Genomic DNA, 20,021 nt, shown 5'->3' on the forward strand with positions numbered 1-20,021 from the left:
AGGAGTGGATTTGGGGTAAAATGAACAGGGCAAGAAACCACAACTTTTTTGAGGTCTTGCTGTTAAAGGGACTCCGAGCTCTGATTAAAAATAAAATTTGAACTTACCCGGGGCTTTCTCCATCCCAGCCCTGGTCAGGACGTCCCACGCCAGCCTCCTGGCTCTTCTCCCGGCGGCTGTCCGCATAGCGCGGACAGGCCGGGCCCCCGGGCGACACTGGCGAGTGTCGGGGCTTCTCCTTCCCTAAACGTCACGAATGACGTCACACGCCGGCCGCCGCACGTCATGACGGCGGCCGGCGTGACAGCACGGCGCATGCGTGGTTTATTCGCGCATGCGCCGTGCTGTCACGCCGGCCGCCGTCATGACGCGCGGCGGCCGGCGTGTGACGTCATTCGTGGGAATGATTCACAAAGCTTTTTCACCTCTTTTATTCTGTTTTCACCTTATCTATGTTACGTTTTTAAGCTCCTAAATAGCAAAAATATTATATGATTAAGATAAGAAAAGTAACATTGAAATGAAGTCAATCAGGAACAACTTACCGTATATGCCGGCGTATAAGACGACTGGGCGTATAAGACGACCCCCCAACTTTGCCAGTTAACTCATTAAGGACCACAGTGATTGAGATCTACGCCCTGTTTTGGTGGGCTCCTGGTTGGCAGGGCGTAGATCTCAATCACTGTCCGCAGCGCGCATCCGCCGTTTCCGCTGCTCCTCGCCGATCGCGCAGCTCAAACCCGACGATTCTCGCCACATCTCACAGGCTCTGCCTCTGTTCCCATTGGCTTACATTGAAAAACAGGGTCAGGAGCCAATGAAAGCGGCTCCTGGCCGGCTCACATGACTCTGCCATCATAGAGATGGCAGAGTCTATGTCCTGGGGGTCCTGGTGAGCGGCGATGATGGCGGTTGTGGCAGGTATGTGCGGCGATTCGTCGGAATTCCGTCGGGATTGGACCAACAGTCTCTGCTCCTTAAGTGCCCAGAGACCTCTGGTCCTTAACCTCCTTAGCGGTAACCCCGTGTGTGACACGGGGTAAGCCGCCGGAGGGTGCCGCTCAGGCCCTGCTGGGCCGATTTTAATAATTTTTTTTTTGCTGGACGCAGCTAGCACTTTGCTAGCTGCGCCAGCACTCTGATCGCCGCCGGCCCCTTTGCGATCGCCGCTATCTGCTGCGGCGCGGGCCCCCCCCCCCTCCAGACCCCAGCGCTGCCTGGCCAATCAGTGCCAGGCAGCGCCGAGGGGTGGCCCGGGACTCCCAATGACGTCCCGACGTCAGTGACGTCGGTGACGTCATCCCGCCCCGTCGCCATGGCGACGGGGGAAGCCCTCCAGGAAATCCCGTTCTTTGAACGGGATTTCCTGATCGCCTATCGCCGGAGGCGATCGGCGGGGCTGGGGGGATGCCGCTGAGCAGCGGCTATCATGTAGCGAGCCCTCGGCTCGCTACATGATAAAAAAAAAAAAATAAATAAAAAAAACTGTTGCGCTTCCCCCTGGCGGTATTTTTCATACCGCCAAGGGGGTTAAGTGGTTAAAATATAGAGTTTGGGATATACTCGCCGTATAAGACTACCCCCTCTCTGCATCCTCCATCCACCTGTCCCACCCCTGTATACCAACCCCTTTGCACCTCACATCACCTCACATCAAAATAATTGTATCATAAAACATTTATCATAGGACATCATAGGACAATATAGGACATAAACAGAACAATTGTATAAAATATTTACTGAATAAAAGATACCGGTAGTAGCTACTGGCATTACCGGGTGTTGCAGTCATCGGGAAAGGGAACAGAGATGGTGCTGTGCTGGTCATGCGGGGACCGATGACTCCATCGCTGTACCATGTGCTGGAGTCATCTGGGAATTGTTGCAGGCTTCGGCCTCTCCATCTTGAGTTAACGTTTTCAGCAATCCAGATGGCATATTGCGAACAGCCACTCGTGTGGGTAATAGAGCAGCTTCCTGGTTGCGGGTCACCTGACCGATGACATGTGCGCTCCACAATCTGCCAGCAAGCTCTTCCGGCGTGAGCACACATGCCACCATTGGAGCGCACACCTCACCAGTCAGGTGACCCCCGAACAAGGAAGCTGCTCTATTACCCAGGTGAGCGGCTGTTCACAATATGCCATCTGGATTGCTGGAAACTTTAACTTAAAACAAAGAGATGGGACAAGGTCATTCAGCACCCAAGGCTGAGACAGCAAAGTGCGCCCCTCCATCCCTCCCACCCCAGCCGTCACACACTGATTGCTATTAGACTAATAGGTGCCCCAGGGCCCCCAACCTGCCCAACACCTTAATCTCTAGTTAACTGGCTTGCAGGCACTGTCATGTATCCCCTTTTCTTATTTCTTTCTGCTTCAAACACAATTGTGAATGACAGCTGAATGAATTGTGCGCCCTCTCCTACACTGCGCCCTGAGGCTGGTGCCTCTCCAGCCTATGCCTCGGCCCGGCCCTGCTGCAACGTTTCCCGATGATAGCAGCACCCGGTTACAGGTCAGCCTAACACATGGGCTGACACCTGGCGTATAAGACGACCCCCGACTTTTCAGAAGATTTTCAGGGGTTAAAAAGTTGTCTTATACGCCGGAATATACGGAACTTTGAGTGATTGCTCGTAAATGTGCTGAAAGGTTATTTTTATTAATTAGGTGATAAATAAGTAATTTATGAGAAGTTTTCTGAATAGAGCCCAATAGATGCAGATATGTGAAAAAATACGGTAACTATGTCTTTAGTGGTGTTTAGACACAAATCTGTTGATGCAACACTGAATGGCCTTGATTTATTAAGCTGCGCTGTTAAAGAAAACCTGTAACGAAAAAAAACTGCCCTTGGGGGTACTCACCTCGGTGGGGGAAGCCTCCGGATCCTATTGAGGCTTCCCCTGACCTCCTCGGTCCCACGGCCACGGCAATAAAGCTCCCTGAACAGCAAGGCTGTAAATATTTTCCTTCCTGGCTCCAGCGCAGGCGCAGTATCGGCTCTCCGCCTCGGAGATAGGCGGAAATAGCCAATCGCTGTCGGGCCGCTCTACTGCGCAGGCGCGAGTCTCCTGCGCCTGCGCAGTAGAGTGGACCCGACAGAGATCGGCTATTTTCGCCTAGCTCCGCACGGAGAGCCGCAACAGCGCCCCCGCTAGAGCCAGGAAAGGTAAATAAATCAGCACTTATCAGCGCTTGTCAGGCTTGTCAAGGGAAGAGGATTCTGGGACACTTCGGGGGAGCCAGCGCTGGATTGCCTGCAGCTACAGGTGTGGGGGAAGCCTCATTGGGACCCTGAGGCTTCCCCCTCCCGAGGTGAGTACCCCCCAGAGGAACTTTTTTTTGTTACAGGTTCTCTTTAAAGCAGTGCAGCGTAATGTGCGGGAGCGCTCGCTATGCACACCTTACATAGCAGCGCTCAATGCTATGTAAGGAGCATGCCTTCCTTAGCTACACACATTGCTTACATAGCAACGTGCGTAACTAACTGCCGTTGGTCCTTCACTAGAGGCCGCCACTATGTAAATTAGCATAGTTACTACTATGTTAATTAACATAGTAGCATCCGCTAGTGAAGTATCATGATCACGATACTGTAACCCACTTTTGTGAGTATAACTACTCTTGTAATATTGAGCTAATTTTATCCTAGGATACTGCACCATTTGGTTGCTGGTCTAGTCTTTGTCACACAGGCTACTGTGGTTACCCCACAGTGACCGTCCCTACTCCTACAGTTCATGACATACCTGGGAATCAGGAGAGGACTGAGCTGAACTCTCAGGAACACCAAGCAACCAACAACACAGGAGAACCTCATTTAGGGAAATCAGGAAGTTTGGGTGCCTTTCGCCACTAGAAAATTTGGGGACACCATAGACCACAATTTTAATTGCAGCTATACTGATGCCCTGTGGACAATATGGCATGGATATAGTCAAAGCTCCGGGTTGACGGAGAGACCAAAAGCAGTGGAGATTACAGCACAGGTAGCGGTGGGCAGAAGTAAGTTACTGGGTGCTAGTGCTAGCCATAGATGGTGGTGGGTTAAGTTTTAGGAGTAGGTAGAGGGAGGTTTAGTGTGAGAGGAGTGTTAGGAGTGTTAGGTAAAGCGGTTGTAGATAATTGGTAATATTACTGATATTCTACTATTGGCATTATCCACCACACATTAGTAGAATATCGGTAATCTTACCCAACACCCACATTTCCAGATGCCCTCTTTTCTTTTATGCAGTGTGGTAGCATTATACTATTAGGCATCAGCAATTCACTAGTTTTTGGAATCAGGTGTGACCCTGTCATGATATGAAGCTTGCTACATTTATTTTCTTATAAACAATGCCAATTGCCTGGTTGTCCTGCTGTTATTTCTGACTGCAGTAGTGTCTGAATCACACACTATAAACGAGCATGCAGTTGTTTGACTGTGGTCAATTTTAGTCCATATTTTAAAGTATTGGAAGCACAGAATCTGCAGAACACTCTGAGCATAGTTTATAAATATCGTAAAAAAAAGGTATATCCTCCTAACCACAGGGTCATTTTAATGTTTATGCTTAGTAATGTGTACAGATTCCATTTGAAGACATCTGTCAGCAAAGTCAGCAAAGTCAAAGCAACGTGCAATATTCAAAAATGCTATTTAAGACAATGAGTGACAGCATTATTTTATTGGTAACACTTAGGTTATTAATAACAACAGTAATAGTAATTAAAATAATGTGATAATAGCATACACTAAATTACTTGGCATGAGGAACATGCTGCTATCTAGTCATTACTACTGGATAATCTCTACCTCTAAATCAATCAGGAAATACTTTCAATCATATTTTCTGTTCAGTCTTTCACTCGGTTTTAACAAAACGATAACAACAACAAGAACCACTGTCAAAGAAACTGTTCTTCTGTAAACCGTACATACCTATACAGCTTTTAGCCAGCAACAATAGAAAGCTTTGCAGAAATCTCTCATCACAACCTGTGTGAAAAAAATGCCTTGTTTAACAGCTGTTTGTAACAATTTGTGTCGGCATCGGACTAGAGGCTAGAGCTATACCATGTAGCTATGTACCAGCAGTGGCACACAGGACACAGGAGACCTGGGTTCAAATCTTGGCTCTGCCTGCTCAGTAAGCCAGCACCTATTTCAGTAAGGAGTTTCTTGGGCAAGTCTCCTTAACACTGCTACTGCCTACTGAGTGCGCTCTAGTGGCTGCCTCGCAAGCGTTTTGAGTCCGACAAGAGAAAGGCGCTATACAAATACTGCCATTATTATTATTATTATTATTAGCACTTCTCTGGCACTATTCCCAGAGGATTGATTTACTGCTTGTTTCTGTCCTGCCTGTTTTTGCACAGATCATATGAGAACAGCTGAGGGATTTTAAGATACACAAAAGGATCTGAAAAGAAGGACACTGGATGTGCTGGACACAGTCCTCCATACTAATGCCCACAGTGAAAACTGTTCTCTGTAAATGTCATATTTTCTTCACATAAATCATGAAAAGATGAAAAAAAGCCTTTGTATTGCTATTTGCTAGTAATTACTGGAAATATATGTGGCATTTAGAATTTTAGTTAACTTTGATAGTTGTAATTTAAGTTAAATTTGTTTCTGACAGCCAACACAGATAGTAAATTGTTCATGCTTTAGGCTATCTCTATTACACCCTAAGTGATCCATAAACACTGTATCTATAGAATATCATAGAGCTACATTAGTATTATAAAGTTACATTCTCAGGAGCAAATTGCAATGTTTATGGCAGAATTAGCGCATGAAAGAATAATGTGGCACAACTCTGCTAAATTAGAGCAACTAATGTAACATTAAAGAAAAAAAAATTCTAAACAAAGAATAGTGTTTGTATAACTAGGTAATATGGCAGCATGTCGATATTTGTGGATTATGTAAATGCCCCCTTGTGACCTACTACCCATAGCTCCCAACTATCCCTTTTTTGGAGGGACAATTCCTCTTTGGGAACCAAATTCCTCTTTCCCTCTTTCTTCCTCATGTGTCCCTCTTTCAGGACTGATGTACAGATCTATATAAATACATGTATTTTCTACTGAAAAACAAGTTTAATTGATTACATTGATGTAGCAGCATGGAGCAAGCAGTGTGTGTACAGAGCATGGAGCAGCAGTGTGTGTACAGAGCATGGAGCAACAGTGTGTGTACAGAGCATGGAGCAGCAGTGTGTGTACAGAGCATGGAGCAGCTCTGGGGAACTTCACAGAGCACAAAGTCAGATATGAGCAGAGCCCTGTGCCCCTGCTAGGTGAATGCTTCACTTTCCCCTTCATTACCAATGTCGACTGTCCTCATTATTATCTGTATCCAAACTGCTCCTGATCTACTGTATCTCGTTGTCGATCGGGAGCAGATCAGACATGTCGGAAATTGTCAGATCCTGTCAGTTGAATGGGAAATTGCATTGTGTGTACCCAGCATGATGTCCTACCATATTATTATACTGCATTGTGTTGTTGTGAGTTTTTCATTTGTGGATGTATTAAACTGGACCTAAACTTCCTCTCAGCTCTAAAAGATACACAACAGCATAATAACTTTTAACTGCTTGCCGACCGCGTAACGCCGATGGGCGTGGCCGCGGTGGCAGCCCCAGGACCGCCTAACACCGATCGTCGTAAAGTCCTGGGGCAGCAGCTTGCAGGAAATCGCACGCAGGCTGCGCACGCATCTCCTGTTCGGGGCAGAGCTCCACCCCTCCTTCAGTCTCCGAATTGCCGCTCGGGAGACTGTTAGACGGTGAAACTATGTCTAATTACATAGTACAGCGCTGCGATCTGCAGCAGCGCTGTACTGGGGACAGCCGTGTGACATGGCTGTCCCCCTGGGGGACACAGAAGCGATCGGCTGTGATAGGCTGGCGGGGGGGGGGGGGGGGGGAGGGAAGAATATTAAAGAAATACGGTTTTTATTGAAAAAATAATAATAAAAATATTTGTTAAAAAATAATAAACATAGGGGGAGTGATCAGACCCCACCAACAGAGAGCTCTGTTGGTGGGGAGAAAAGGGGGGAGGAAACACTTGTGTGCTGAGTTGTGCAGCCCTGCAGCTTGGCTGCAGTGGCCCATTTTGCATAAAATGGCCTGGTCACAAGGGGGGTTTAATACTGCAGTCCTCCAGAGATTAAAGAAAAACATCTCCTTGTTACAACTTATAGAACTCCTATGATAAACCTGCAGTGTTTACTTCCTGGAATTGCTGGGAGCACAGAAGGGGTTAACGTTCAGTGTTTACATATAAGCACACTTACACTTGCTGATTACTAACTGATAAAAGGTAATTAGACAGGCTCTTCTCTCTAAAAACACACACGGTACATTTCTCAGCAACTATATGTGTTTTCACAACAACTGTGATGCACTCCGGTCATATCTTACATTTTTGCACTATTTGCTACTCAGTGTTTGACAGTGTCAGTGCTGTACCGATCTCCATCTTTACTTCTAAGAGTCTCAACTACTCTAGGATGCTTTTTTAATCTCGTTACTGACCTATTGCTATGAACCCTATACAGTAATTTTCATCGCACCACATACGGTAACTTTTTCAGCGTTCAAATTAAGCAATGTAATTTTACAAATAAAATATAATTTCTCTGATTCAACATCTAGCATGATGCTATTTTAGTATTTTCAATAAAATATAAAGTTTAAATGATCTTCAAAACAATCACATTCTGTTTGTATTTACATTTTAAACAGCATTTCAACTGGGAGGTTTGTATGGTATGCATTTTTTTTACAGTATTGTTCTCTATCCATATATCACCATCGTGAACACATTTTTCAGCTTTTGCAAGACTGAGAATATTAGGTGTACGCACAATGCATACAGCTAATGTGCCTAGTGCCCACATAGAAGCTTTTCAGAGAGGAGGCCAAACCTGATGCTATCGTGTTTGTACAGGTTTAGGAGGGTTTAACCAGTGGAGGTGATCTTCAAAGGACTGAATTCCCTGCTTGTTCTGTGGACCCTGAAATGTCTGTGAGGATTCTGAAATAAAACTGTGGACTTAACTAAGGGGAACAGAGTCATTTTATGTTTTAATGCTGTATATGTATATGTCTATGCTACTGTTATACTTTGTGCTGAGTGCTGTTTATGTTTAGTGATGTTTATTACTGTTAAGAGACATAAAGATTTAAAGCCCTACTAATTTAAAGTGGAATGAAACCCAGCATTATTTCTTTGCTCTAAAAAAATATTTACAGCATATAATATACTAACATGATTTTTTTTTTTAGTAAAACAGCATTCAAAGTGGTAAATCACAGGACTGACTTTTTCTCCTGCAGTGGCAGCCGCTTCAGAACTGGTGATAACCTTATCTTGTGTTTACATTTTTCACTTGATACAATTATGTAAACAGTCTCTGAGTGCTGAAACTTCTGCTAATGAGTCCTGAACTGAAACACTGCTCAGAAATCATTACTGGATGCATTTACAATAGAATCACAACAGTTATGAATACAATGCACTAGCAGCTTTCAAAGTAAATAAACTGAAATTTGGGAGCTTATAATTTCTAAATGGATAATAATACTTGTCCACAAAAGCAAATATAATAATTGTATGGGTTATAAAATGCAGGAAAACACATTTGTATTGAATATTTTGTCAGAGCTTAAAACCGCTTTAAAATAAATAAGCGCACAGCAGAGAAACTGCTGATTAGTTTAGCACTGACTGCAATACTCACTGCTTCCCAACACTACTTTCCTTAGATGGTGGACACTCATAACAATGCTAGGAGTGAGGTTCACATAGCTAGAATCCAGTTCCAGGAATCCTAGCTCCCACAGAATAATGCTAGGTAATGTGTATATGTGCTGCCTAATACCAATATGTACGAGCTAGACTCCATTAAAGCTACTGCCCTCTACTTAGGGAAAACAAAAAAAGTGATACAGACTGATGAATGATAGTGCTAAACTTGTTGGCACTGGCCTAGTTGATAGCCCAGCCATGTGTTTTTTTTTCCACTTTAAGGTGAAAATGAAAGATAGAATTGCTATAATGCTGTATAGATTGGGTCTGTGCAGACTGGTCGCGGCGACATGTTCTGTTGCAATGGTGGGGGCCAGGGCCGGATTATCGACCAGGCAACAAAAGCAGTCGCTTGGGGCCCCATTCAGAGTCAAAGGGGCCCTATCAGCACATAAACCAGCCCTCACCATCCTGTCAGCGGTGGCTGGATGGTATAATGGTTAAAGGGACTCTGAGCAGTGCAGTAACTATGGAAAGATGCATATCATTTTAAAGCTCTCTTTCTCCTCTTTCCAATGATGTATAAACCGCCACCCTATGCCTTTTAAATCGCAGCCACGGCAATTTTGATCGCGAAAATAGCGAAAACTAAAAGCCATAGGATGGCAGTTTATCTATCATTGGAAAGAGGAGAAAGAGAGCTTTAAAATGATATGCATCTTTCCATAGTTACATTGTATTACACAGGACGACTTTTCTCAGTCGGCAGCTCGATTCAGCACAGTGCAATGAAATATAAGGAACCCAGGGGGATATAATTACAAACATCATGCTGGTAGGTGTGAGGATGTAATTAATTAGTTGTGGGTATGCTTAAAGGCATACTCACAGGCATGGCTCGGAATCCCTTTAACCACTTCACCACTGAGGGGTTTTACCCCCTGACCACCAGAGCAATTTTCACCTTTCAGCGCTCCTTCCATTCATTCGTCTATAACTTTATTATTACTTATCGCAATGAAATGAACTATATCTTGTTTTTTTCGCCACCAATTAGGCTTTCTTTAGGTGGGACATTATGCCAAGAATTATTTTTTTCTAAATGTGTTTTAATGGGAAAATAGGAAAAATGTGGGGAAAAAAATAATTATTTTTCAGTTTTCGGCCATTATAGTTTTTAAATAATGCATGCTACTGTAATTAAAACCCATGAAACGTATTTGCCCTTTTGTCCCGGTTATAAAACCATTTAAATTATGTCCCTATCACAATGTTTGGCGCCAATATTTTATTTGGAAATAAAGGTGCATTTTTTTCAGTTTTGCGTCCATCCCTAATTACAAGCCCATAGTTTATAAAGTAACAGTGTTATACCCTCTTGACATAAATATTTAAAAAGTTCAGTCCCTAAGGTAACTATTTATGTATTTTTTTAATTGTAAATTTTTTAATTTTTTTTTAATTACAAAAAAAAAAAAAAATGGGGAGTGTGGGAGGTAATGAGTTAATTTTATGTGTAAAAGTCATTTATTTGTATGTGAAAAATGTGTAGGGTGTAGTTTACTATTTGGCCACAAGATGGCCACAGTAACTTTTTGTTTTAATGCGACCTCCAAGCTTCCTTCCGGAAGCTTGGAGGAAGAATAAGGAGGCTGGACACGTGAGTTTTTTCTCACAATGATCGCGCTGCCCATAGGAGAGCAGCTGATCATTGCGGGGCTTAGATCAACGAACGGGAATGGATTTTCCCGTTCATTGATCTCTGGGCGAGCGGGCGGCGGCGGTTTTACTAGCGGGAGCGCGGGCAGCGTCGGGAACGCGGAAAGTACGTGTTTCTCCGTCCCTGGTTTTTAAAGGATGGAAAAAGGGGCGGAGAAATACGTAAGCGCGGGGGTAAAGTGGTTAAGGGCTCTGCCTCTGACACTGGAGACCGGGGTTCGACTCTCAGCTCTGCCTGTTCAGTAAGCCAGCACCTATTCAGTAGGAGACCTTAGGCAAGTCTCTCTAACACTGCTACTGCCTATAGGGCGCGTCCTAGTGGCTGCAGCTCTTTGAGTCCGCCAGGAGAAAAGCGCAATATAAATGTTATTTGTCTTGTCTTGTCAAATGATGCCGTGCGCTGCTGATTGTCTTCAGAGCCAGGCTCTCCTCCTAGGTCCCCCTCCTGCTACTGTGCACTCTGCCACTGCCCACTCCTCCCTCCCTTCCCACAGAGAACCACAGCTGCAGCAAGAATGATAGCAGCAGATGGCAAATGCTCACTCACCTATCCATGATCCAAGTGATAGAGATACCGTCATCTGAAACCCATCTGTCTCTTCTACAGTGCAGCCGCTCACTCTGAACTTCCTGATTCTCAGATCAGACAGGAAGTAGTAATAGTAGTAGTAACAGAGCAGTGGCACTCTATAGGAGTCTGATAGGACCTCTATTGCTTGGATCGCAATACAGGGAGTGCAGAATTATTAGGCAAATGAGTATTTTGACCACATCATCCTCTTTATGCATGTTGTCTTACTCCAAGCTGTATAGGCTCGAAAGCCTACTACCAATTAAGCATATTAGGTGATGTGCATCTCTGTATTGAGAAGGGGTGTGGTCTAATAACATCAACACCCTATATCAGGTGTGCATAATTATTAGGCAACTTCCTTTCCTTTGGCAAAATGGGTCAAAAACTTGACAGGCTCAGAAAAGTCAAAAATAGTGAGATATCTTGCAGAGGGATGCAGCACTCTTAAAATTGCAAAGGTTCTGAAGCGTGATCATCGAACAATCAAGCGTTTCATTCAAAATAGTCAACAGGGTCGCAAGAAGCGTGTGGAAAACCAAGGCGAAAAATAACTGCCCATGAACTGAGAAAAGTCAAGCGTGCAGCTGCCAAGATGCCACTTGTTACCAGTTTGACCATATTTCAGAGCTGCAACATCACTGGAGTGCCCAAAAGCACAAGGTGTGCAATACTCAGAGACATGCCCAAGGTAAGAAAGGCTGAAAGACGACCACCACTGAACAAGACACACAAGCTGAAACGTCAAGACTGGGCCAAGAAATATCTCAAGACTGATTTTCTAAGGTTTTATGGACTGATGAAATGAGAGTGAGTCTTGATGGGCCAGATGGATGGGCCCGTGGCTGGATTGGTAAAGGGCAGAGAGCTCCAGTCCGACTCAGACGCCAGCAAGGTGGAGGTGGAGTACTGGTTTGGGCTGGTATCATCAAAGATGAGCTCGTGGGGCCTTTTCAGGTTGAGGATGGAGTCAAGCTCAACTCCCAGTCCTACTGCCAGTTTCTGGAAGACACCTTCGTCAAGCAGTGGTACAGGAAGAAGTCTGCATCCTTCAAGAAAAACATGATTTTCATGCAGGACAATGCTCCATCACACGCGTCCAAGTACTCCACAGTGTGGCTGGCAAGAAAGGGTATAAAAGAAGAAAAACTAATGACATGGCCTCCTTGTTCACCAGATCTGAACCCCATTGAGAACCTGTGGTCCATCATAAAATGTGAGATTTACAAGGAGGGAAAACAGTACACCTCTCTGAACAATGTCTGGGAGGCTGTGGTTGCTGCTGCACGCAATGTTGATGGTGAACAGATCAAAACACTGACAGAATCCATGGATGGCAGGCTTTTGAGTGTCCTTGCAAAGAAAGGTGGCTGTATTGGTCACTGATTTGTTTTTGTTTTGTTTTTGAATGTCAGAAATGTATATTTGTGAATGTTGAGATGTTATATTGGTTTCACTGGTAAAAATAAATAATTGAAATGGGTATATATTTGTTTTTTGTTAAGTTGCCTAATAATTATGCACAGGAATAGTCACCTGCACACACAGATATCCCCCTAAAATAGCTAAAACTAAAAACAAACTAAAAGCTACTTTCAAAAATATTCAGCTTTGATATTAATGAGTTTTTGGGTTCATTGAGAACATGGTTGTTGTTCAATAATAAAATTATTCCTCAAAAATACAACTTGCCTAATAATTCTGCACTCCCTGTAGGTGAATGCGAGTCATCTGGTGCTGTCATTCTCCCCCGCTGCGGCTGCCTTCTCTGCTGGACTATTGTATTCACTGGGATGGAGGCTGCATGGTGGCTGTCTAGTTTGGGAGGAAATCGGTTGTTCGGTGGTGGGGGTGGTTATGTCCAGAGCTTTCTGCTATTGCCAGGCTGGAGATGCAGGGGGAAAGTGCTGCTGTTGTGATATCTGGCGCCCTCTTCACAGGGGTGCCCCAGCCCCTGAGTGCAAATGTCCCAGCCATTCATCTCTCACTCTGCATTTTGCCACTGCGATTCCGTGCATCGTGCACTCACAGAGGAAAGCGGGCTGTTGCCCATAGCAACCAGTAGCTTGGCTGCCCTGGTGTGTGCGGCATGTTGCTGTGCAGCTGCATCTTCTGATTCTATTACGACATGATGGGGGGACCAATTCAGTTAGATTGCTTTGGGCCCCATTTAACCTTAATCCGGCTCTGGTGGGGGCAGAGGGACAATGTCGTGGCGCATGGCTGAGTGGGTAGGTGAGTGAAGTGGGTAGGAGTAAAATGTCCTTGGCCCACGATTTCCTTGACAATGCATTGGGGCTGCCATATACATGCTAGATACTCAGCAGAGGCAGTCCTGAGCAGCCACCTTGGCCGGGAACTGTTTGTATTGTCTCTTAGTGCATAATGCTGTACACATTGCTGTACACATTTTGCTCAACCATGTAAATTATTATAAACTCTTCATAAACTCTGTAAAACTGTTGCCAATATCTCTTCCTTTGGCTCACATCTTGTACCATGTAGGACAATTCATATGTGATCAGTCATGCTGGTGTACAGAGACTCTGTTGTAATGTTGCTAGGAGCACTGAAACAACCCTGTGATGGTTTGGTGATAGGTCATTGCCAGTGAAGCACATAGTAAAAGAATAATTACTAGATTATCACACAAGAAGGGAGGAAAACTGGCACAAACATGCCCAGAATATATTTTTACGAGGTAACTAATTTTAATTACACTAAAATTCCCAGAGGGCAAAAACCTGACCTTAATGTGGAGTTGTAAATATTTTTATTTGTGCCTGAGAATTTATATCAGCTGGAAACAGGGACAATTTTTTATTCAGGCTAGGAGCGAGCTAGGAACACTACTACTTCACAAGAAACATGCAGCTGTCTGGACCACAGATATGGTGCCTGACAGTTCTACTGTTCATTTGTGTTACTCCGCTGAATGGGCAGAATGGGCAGAATGGGCAGTGTAAGTTCATTTTAATATTTACTTGTATCTATCTATCTATCTATCTATCTATCTATCTATCTATCTATCTATCTATCTATCTATCTGCTACACTATTGTTACTTATTTTGAAGAACCTGAAAAGGTTTGCAGGATTTCTTTTCTCCCAGGAGTGTGTTTTCTTTCTGTTTCTGGGAGACGGAGCTTCTGTGTGCAAGCTAAACTGATTGAAAGTTGTACATTTAGAAAATTGGCAGTGTGGTGTTTACAGATTGAATTACATATTTTGTTATGATGCAAGGTGGCGTCTCCCAGTATTAGCTGCTGTGACTGGGATAATGGGGCAGGGGAATTGTGGTTTATGAAGAAGACATTACTTTTGGTCAAAGCAATATATGATAACTATGTAGTCAAAAAGTTGGACAACAGGTTTTTAATTGTATGTTATGCCAGACTGTTACTTTAGAGACCCCACTGGTAATTTTATAAGTGGTCTACAAAGCTTGGACTCATTTATTGTGAGCTACTAAACCCTCGCCTGGGTCATATTGGAAAATAGTAAGAGACACTGGGGTTGATACAGGAAGCTGCGGTAATATTGCTAAGTGCAGACAACACACGACCATATTGCCGTCACTTCCGGCAGCATTGTAACGTGAGTTAGGCTATCAGTGTGACCCGGTGTTCTCCAGGACCGTGAGCATTGCTATGGCAACACACTTAGTGATTCTATTATTGTAGCAATGCTTGCATTACTTGAGTATAACGGGCCACGCTAATAGCATAACCCGCGGTGCACTGCTGCCCGTAGAAACAGTAATATTGTAGTGAGCTGTCTGCATATGTCCCTGTCTGTCTATTTGCATTTTTATATGTTCCTGAAAGGAAAGTTACCTGCAGTTTTGTTATTTGGATTCAGGTCAAAGGTGAATGTGATCTGAATTATGGCAGTTGGGATTCTCTTCTGGCAGATTTGAATTGGCAGGATTCTAGAAAATGCAGCTCTGGTCTTTTGTGGACTATTTCATAATGCCCTGGTCCATGAATCAGCAGCCCAAGAAGACCAGGGGGTCTAGAAAATCTGTCAACAATCTCAAGGTGGGGATGTGTCCTACTGGACACTATGATCAGCAGGTACCCCCAGACCTTAAAATGAAGGGACATGTGACTTCTCTGCAGACGGTTTAATGAGAAATTGTATGTAGCTACTCTGATTGCTGATAGCATTAGCAAGCTAGCTTGGAGTTGTTTTGCTTATACAACTGATTTGTGCAACTGTAATGGGAACTAAGGCAAGGGATCTCATAGTACTAGCAATATAGTATATTTTACTATGGGCAAAGACTGTATCAGGCAGGGACAGTAGTACTCGCAGTAGTACTTTCTGTGAGAAGTACTCACAGAAAAAAGTACATTTGTATCAGTTAGTGGTCTTACAGATTTAGTCCAATTCCACTAACACATGCAGGGGTCTATAACTTTGATCCTGACATGGTCTTGAAGAATGTTTAGCAACCACTGCAAAAGCAGAAAAAAAAATAATGATAGTAGTTATATATTAAACTAATATTAATTGAGGTTCACAGTAAAACTTAAAAGTTTTTTCATTTGGCTGAGTTTTTTTTATTTGGCTGAGCATCTTCAAGTCAGCACTTCAAGTCACACTGTAAGGGCCTGTACACACTGCTGCGCTTGCGTTGCGTTTTTCAGTGTGTACAGGCCCTAAGTGTATGATCAGGACAGACACAGATGCTATTACATAATGTCTGTTCTCCACCCAGTACTCTAAATTACTATGTCAATGGTCAATGAGATGCTAATACTTCCACGTTGATTCGGCTGTTATGCTGATTGCATCCATATTGAAGCAGTTTGCACGTGGACCGATCCAAAGATTGCTGCAGTAAGGCCTGGTGCACACCAGAGGAGTTTTTCTGAGCGTTTTGAGTTTTTAAATCTGCTGCTAATGTTATCCTATGTGTCTGTGCACACTGGAGCAATGAGGTTTTGTAAAAAACCCCATAGCATTACATTGGGAAGAGCTTTTGAAACCTCTAAAAGCTCTTCCCAATGTAATGCTATGGGTTTTTTTTACAAAACCTCATTGCTCCAGTGTGCACAGACACATAGGATAACATTAGCAGCAGATTTAAAAACTCAAAACGCTCAGAAAAACTCCTCTGGTGTGCACCAGGCCTATGAGGAGAAAACGGATAGCTCATTAGCTGACATCTGTGTATTCTGTGAAAATGAAAAAAAAAATGTAACCATTCGATTAAACAAGTTGATGTCAACTTCAGACCCAGTGGAAGTGAGGTATAGTCAATAAAAAGTTACATAATCTGTCTGTAAACAGTGTTGGAAAAATACACTTTTGCCATGCACAATAGATGTCTGAAACAATATACCAGATTTATAGTTTGTTAGTATAAAATTGGTATACAAGTTATGAAAGGTTAGAAACTGAGTTTAAAGACTTCTCATAAACTTATAGGGAAGAAGTGCTATGCAATTCAACTGTTTACTTTTTGTCAACACAGACAAGGACCTTTTTCACCTTCTTGTATCTATTTTTTGCTGTTAATCATTACTGTTTTGCGTTGCTTAAAATCTACATAGGGAGATTCTATAATCCTGTAAACATCATGTATGATTGAGAGAGCTCAAAGGAATCTTCAGAAGGTGCATTGTAACAGTGATAAGTCCTTTCCCCAAGGTAGTACCCAGCCATTTTAGTATTGTTGTGGATAATTATATTATGTTTGTAGCTTTTCACCTTAAAGTAAAACTTAAGCAAAAAACAAAACAAAAACAAAGAGCCCCTGGGGGTATTCACTTTGGGAGGGGGAAACTTCTGGATGCTAATGAGGCTTTCCACATCCTCGTCACCCACCGGGATCCAGCGCTGGCATCTCCCGAAAATACAGCCAACAGGCTTGTCGGCTGTGGTGCAAGTACAATAGCGCCTGCAAGATTTACCTTCCCGGCTCCAGCGCAGGCCAAGCTCAATCGGGTCCACTCCGCTGTGCAGGCCCAAGTCACGGAAAGGAAAATATTTACGTTGTCCCTGTTTGGGGCTGCCAGTGATGGATCCTGGAGGGGAAGAGTGCAGGGCAAGGCTCATTAGGATCCAGAGACTTCCCCCTCCTGTGGTAAGTATCCCCTCAGGTGCTGTTTTTTTGTTACAGTTTTAGTTTAAGGTGAAAAGCTGCAAACATAATAAAATTATCCCTAAGATGCGAAAATAGCTGGGTACTGCCTTGGAGAAAGGACTTATAACTGTTAAAGAAAACCTGTAACAAACAAAAACCTCCCCTGGGGGGTACTCACCTCGGGTGGTGGAAGCCTCTGGATCCCATTGAGGCTTCCCCCATCCTCCTCGGTCCCACGGCAGCGGCGATAAAGCTCCCTGAACAGCGGAGATGTAAATATTTACCTTCCCGGCTCCAGCGTAGGCGCAGTATTGGCTCTCCGCTCGGAGATAGACGGAAATAGCCGATCGCTGTTGGCCCGCTCTACTGCACAGGCGCGAGTCTCCTGCAGCTGCGTAGTAGAGTGGACCCGACAGAGATCGGCTATTTCCGTCTATCTCCGTGCGGAGAGCCACAACAGCGCCTCCGCTGGAGCCAGGGAAGGTAAATAAATCAGCGCTTATCAGCGCTTGTCAAGCTTGTCGAGGGAAGATTGCCGGACACTTCAAGGGAGCCAGCACTGGAATGCCTGCAGCTACAGGGGTGGGGGAAGCCTCATTGGAACCCTGAGGCTTCCCCCTCCCGAGGTAAGTACCCCCCAGGGGAACTTTTTTTGTTACAGGTTCTCTTTAACATGCACCTTCTCCAGAGGTTTCCCCTACCCAAGGTAAGTACCCCTCAGAGGGCTGTTGGTTTTTTTTTGTTTTTTTTTTACAGATTCCCTTTAATAACCTTATGAGATAATTAATTGTATGGCGTTTACTAATGGTAAATAGATCATTAGTAACATAGAAACTCTCTTGCATTTTTATTTTCAATAGGGCTTAATTTTGATGACTGCATTCTAAACAGCAGCCATAAGGGTCTGATGTAAAATCTGGTTTGTAGAGCTGTTCTGGTTTACTGTAAGCTTGCTGGGCAGTCTGTAACTCTGGGTGTTTCAAGTCCTACTTCATAGAGCCACATTAACCTCCCTGGTGGTGCTTTTCTGTCTGGATTTATGGTTCTAGAAGCGGTACATATTTTCAAGAATTTTAGGCCTCTAATTCGAATACATTTAAATGCGGTAATGACAGTTAATGTATTTACCGCATTTACATGTATACTTTTTTCCTCAAACTTCCTTTGAACCTTTAAAATCGTTTTTCTCAAAAACTATAAGGTCTTTAAAAAAAAATCTCCCCTTGTTCCCACTGTTCTACTTAACATATCCTGCAAATTTGGTGTTTCTAGCAAGTAAGGGGGCTTTGCTATTAACCGCTAAAGTTGGCGGGTTTTGGCGGTTTTTAATCACGAATACTTTTTTTCATTTGAAATTTTAAAATAGATTTTCTCAAAAACGATTAGGTCTTTTTGAAAAAAAATGTTTAAGTTGTAGCCATTGATCACCTTTATAATCTATGCAAATGTGGTGATTGTAGCATATATGGGGGCTTTCCTATTAATGTTAAAGTCTAATCCGTGATCACGGATTTTACAGGCAATCACGGATAAAATTCGTAAGTCAGTTTCAAATCCGGATCACAATCATGGCATATCCGGATTTATTTGAATCCGTGATTGGGGTATCCGAGCAACACTGTTCACTGTATGGTTGTGCAGTGTGTTACTGCAAATACAGAGCCACAGAATTGTAGCCAGCATTGTATATATATATATATATATATATATATATATATATATATATATATATATATATATATATATATATATATATATATCATTGTCTGGATATCACTGCAGTGAGTGGTCCTATGCAGTACTGCACATCATCGTCACTCCCAGTGGCGTAGCTAAGTAGCTACGGGCCCCAGTGCATACAGAGAGGTTATCATTACTAGCATAGAACCAATGAAGAGTGAATACAGCAGTTGAAGGCGAGCCCTTGATGGGCCCTTCTGGTCTAGGGGCCGTGGTGCAGTCATTACCTCTGCATCCCTTATTGCTACGCCACTCATCACTCCTAGGGCTTGATTCACAAAAGTGTGATAACTGCTAGCAAGGTAGTTATAACGCGATCTGCCGCGCAAACGTTTGCGCGCGTAAAGGATTATGTTCGCATGTAAACAAAAGTTTGCATGTGTGATCGTGCGCAAACCTTAGTTTACACATGAACGTAATCCTTTACGCACGCAAACCTTTGCACGCGGCAGATGGCGTGATAACTGCCGTGCTAGCAGTTATCACGCTTTTGTGAATCAAGCCTTAGTAGTGAAATGCACGGAATATGCTGTAGTAATTTAAATGTATGTGTGACAAAGTGTACAAAAAACACATTACCCCGCTTGTTTATGCCTATAGTATGAACAAAGCCTTAAAGGGTGAATAAGTTCTCATGTAAAGGTGCCATACACTATACAATCTTGATTGTACACTCTTATTAAATCTATTTATTATCAGGGCAAACAGATTGAGAATACAATATGCATAATATTTAGCTAAACTCTCACTACATGGAAGTTGTAAGATTGTACAATCAAGATTGTATGGTGTATGGCCAGTGTAAGAATGTACCTTCCTGAAGAAGAATGTGTTTGTGTGAAGCTCTAAAAAGAGGCAGCAAATAACAGTGTTTGGTCAGTTCCCTGAACAGGAATTGTGCAATGGTGATGATAAATGTGTTTATTACTTTACTCAGAGTAGCAGTCATTAACCATATATGTTCTTATTTTTCCATGCAGATCTCTTCAACTGTCAACCTCGGCGTTATAACAACAGATTGGGAGGAGTAACAGGAAACACAATAATACTGGAACAGCTCTGTTGTGTAGCACAGTATCCAGGAATGCAAAGAACTGACAACATAGTGATATTCATTGCTACATCAAGTTGTGAGT

General features: G+C 43.4%; 1 protein-coding gene across 1 annotated transcript in view; it reads left to right on the plus strand.

Annotated features, from left to right (window-relative positions):
* The first annotated feature begins 908 nt into the window (after positions 1-908).
* The window catches only part of LOC137544973 (uncharacterized), a 29,595-nt gene continuing 10,482 nt past the window's right edge, over positions 909-20,021 (plus strand). The window contains exons 1-2 of the mRNA XM_068266073.1: positions 909-924; positions 3,704-3,844. Of these exons, the coding sequence (XP_068122174.1) occupies positions 909-924; positions 3,704-3,844 (157 nt within the window). The remainder of the gene's footprint in view (positions 925-3,703; positions 3,845-20,021) is intronic.

This window comes from Hyperolius riggenbachi, chromosome 2 (genome assembly GCF_040937935.1).
Source record: "Hyperolius riggenbachi isolate aHypRig1 chromosome 2, aHypRig1.pri, whole genome shotgun sequence".
In the NCBI taxonomy this organism is placed as follows: Eukaryota; Metazoa; Chordata; class Amphibia; order Anura; family Hyperoliidae; genus Hyperolius; species Hyperolius riggenbachi.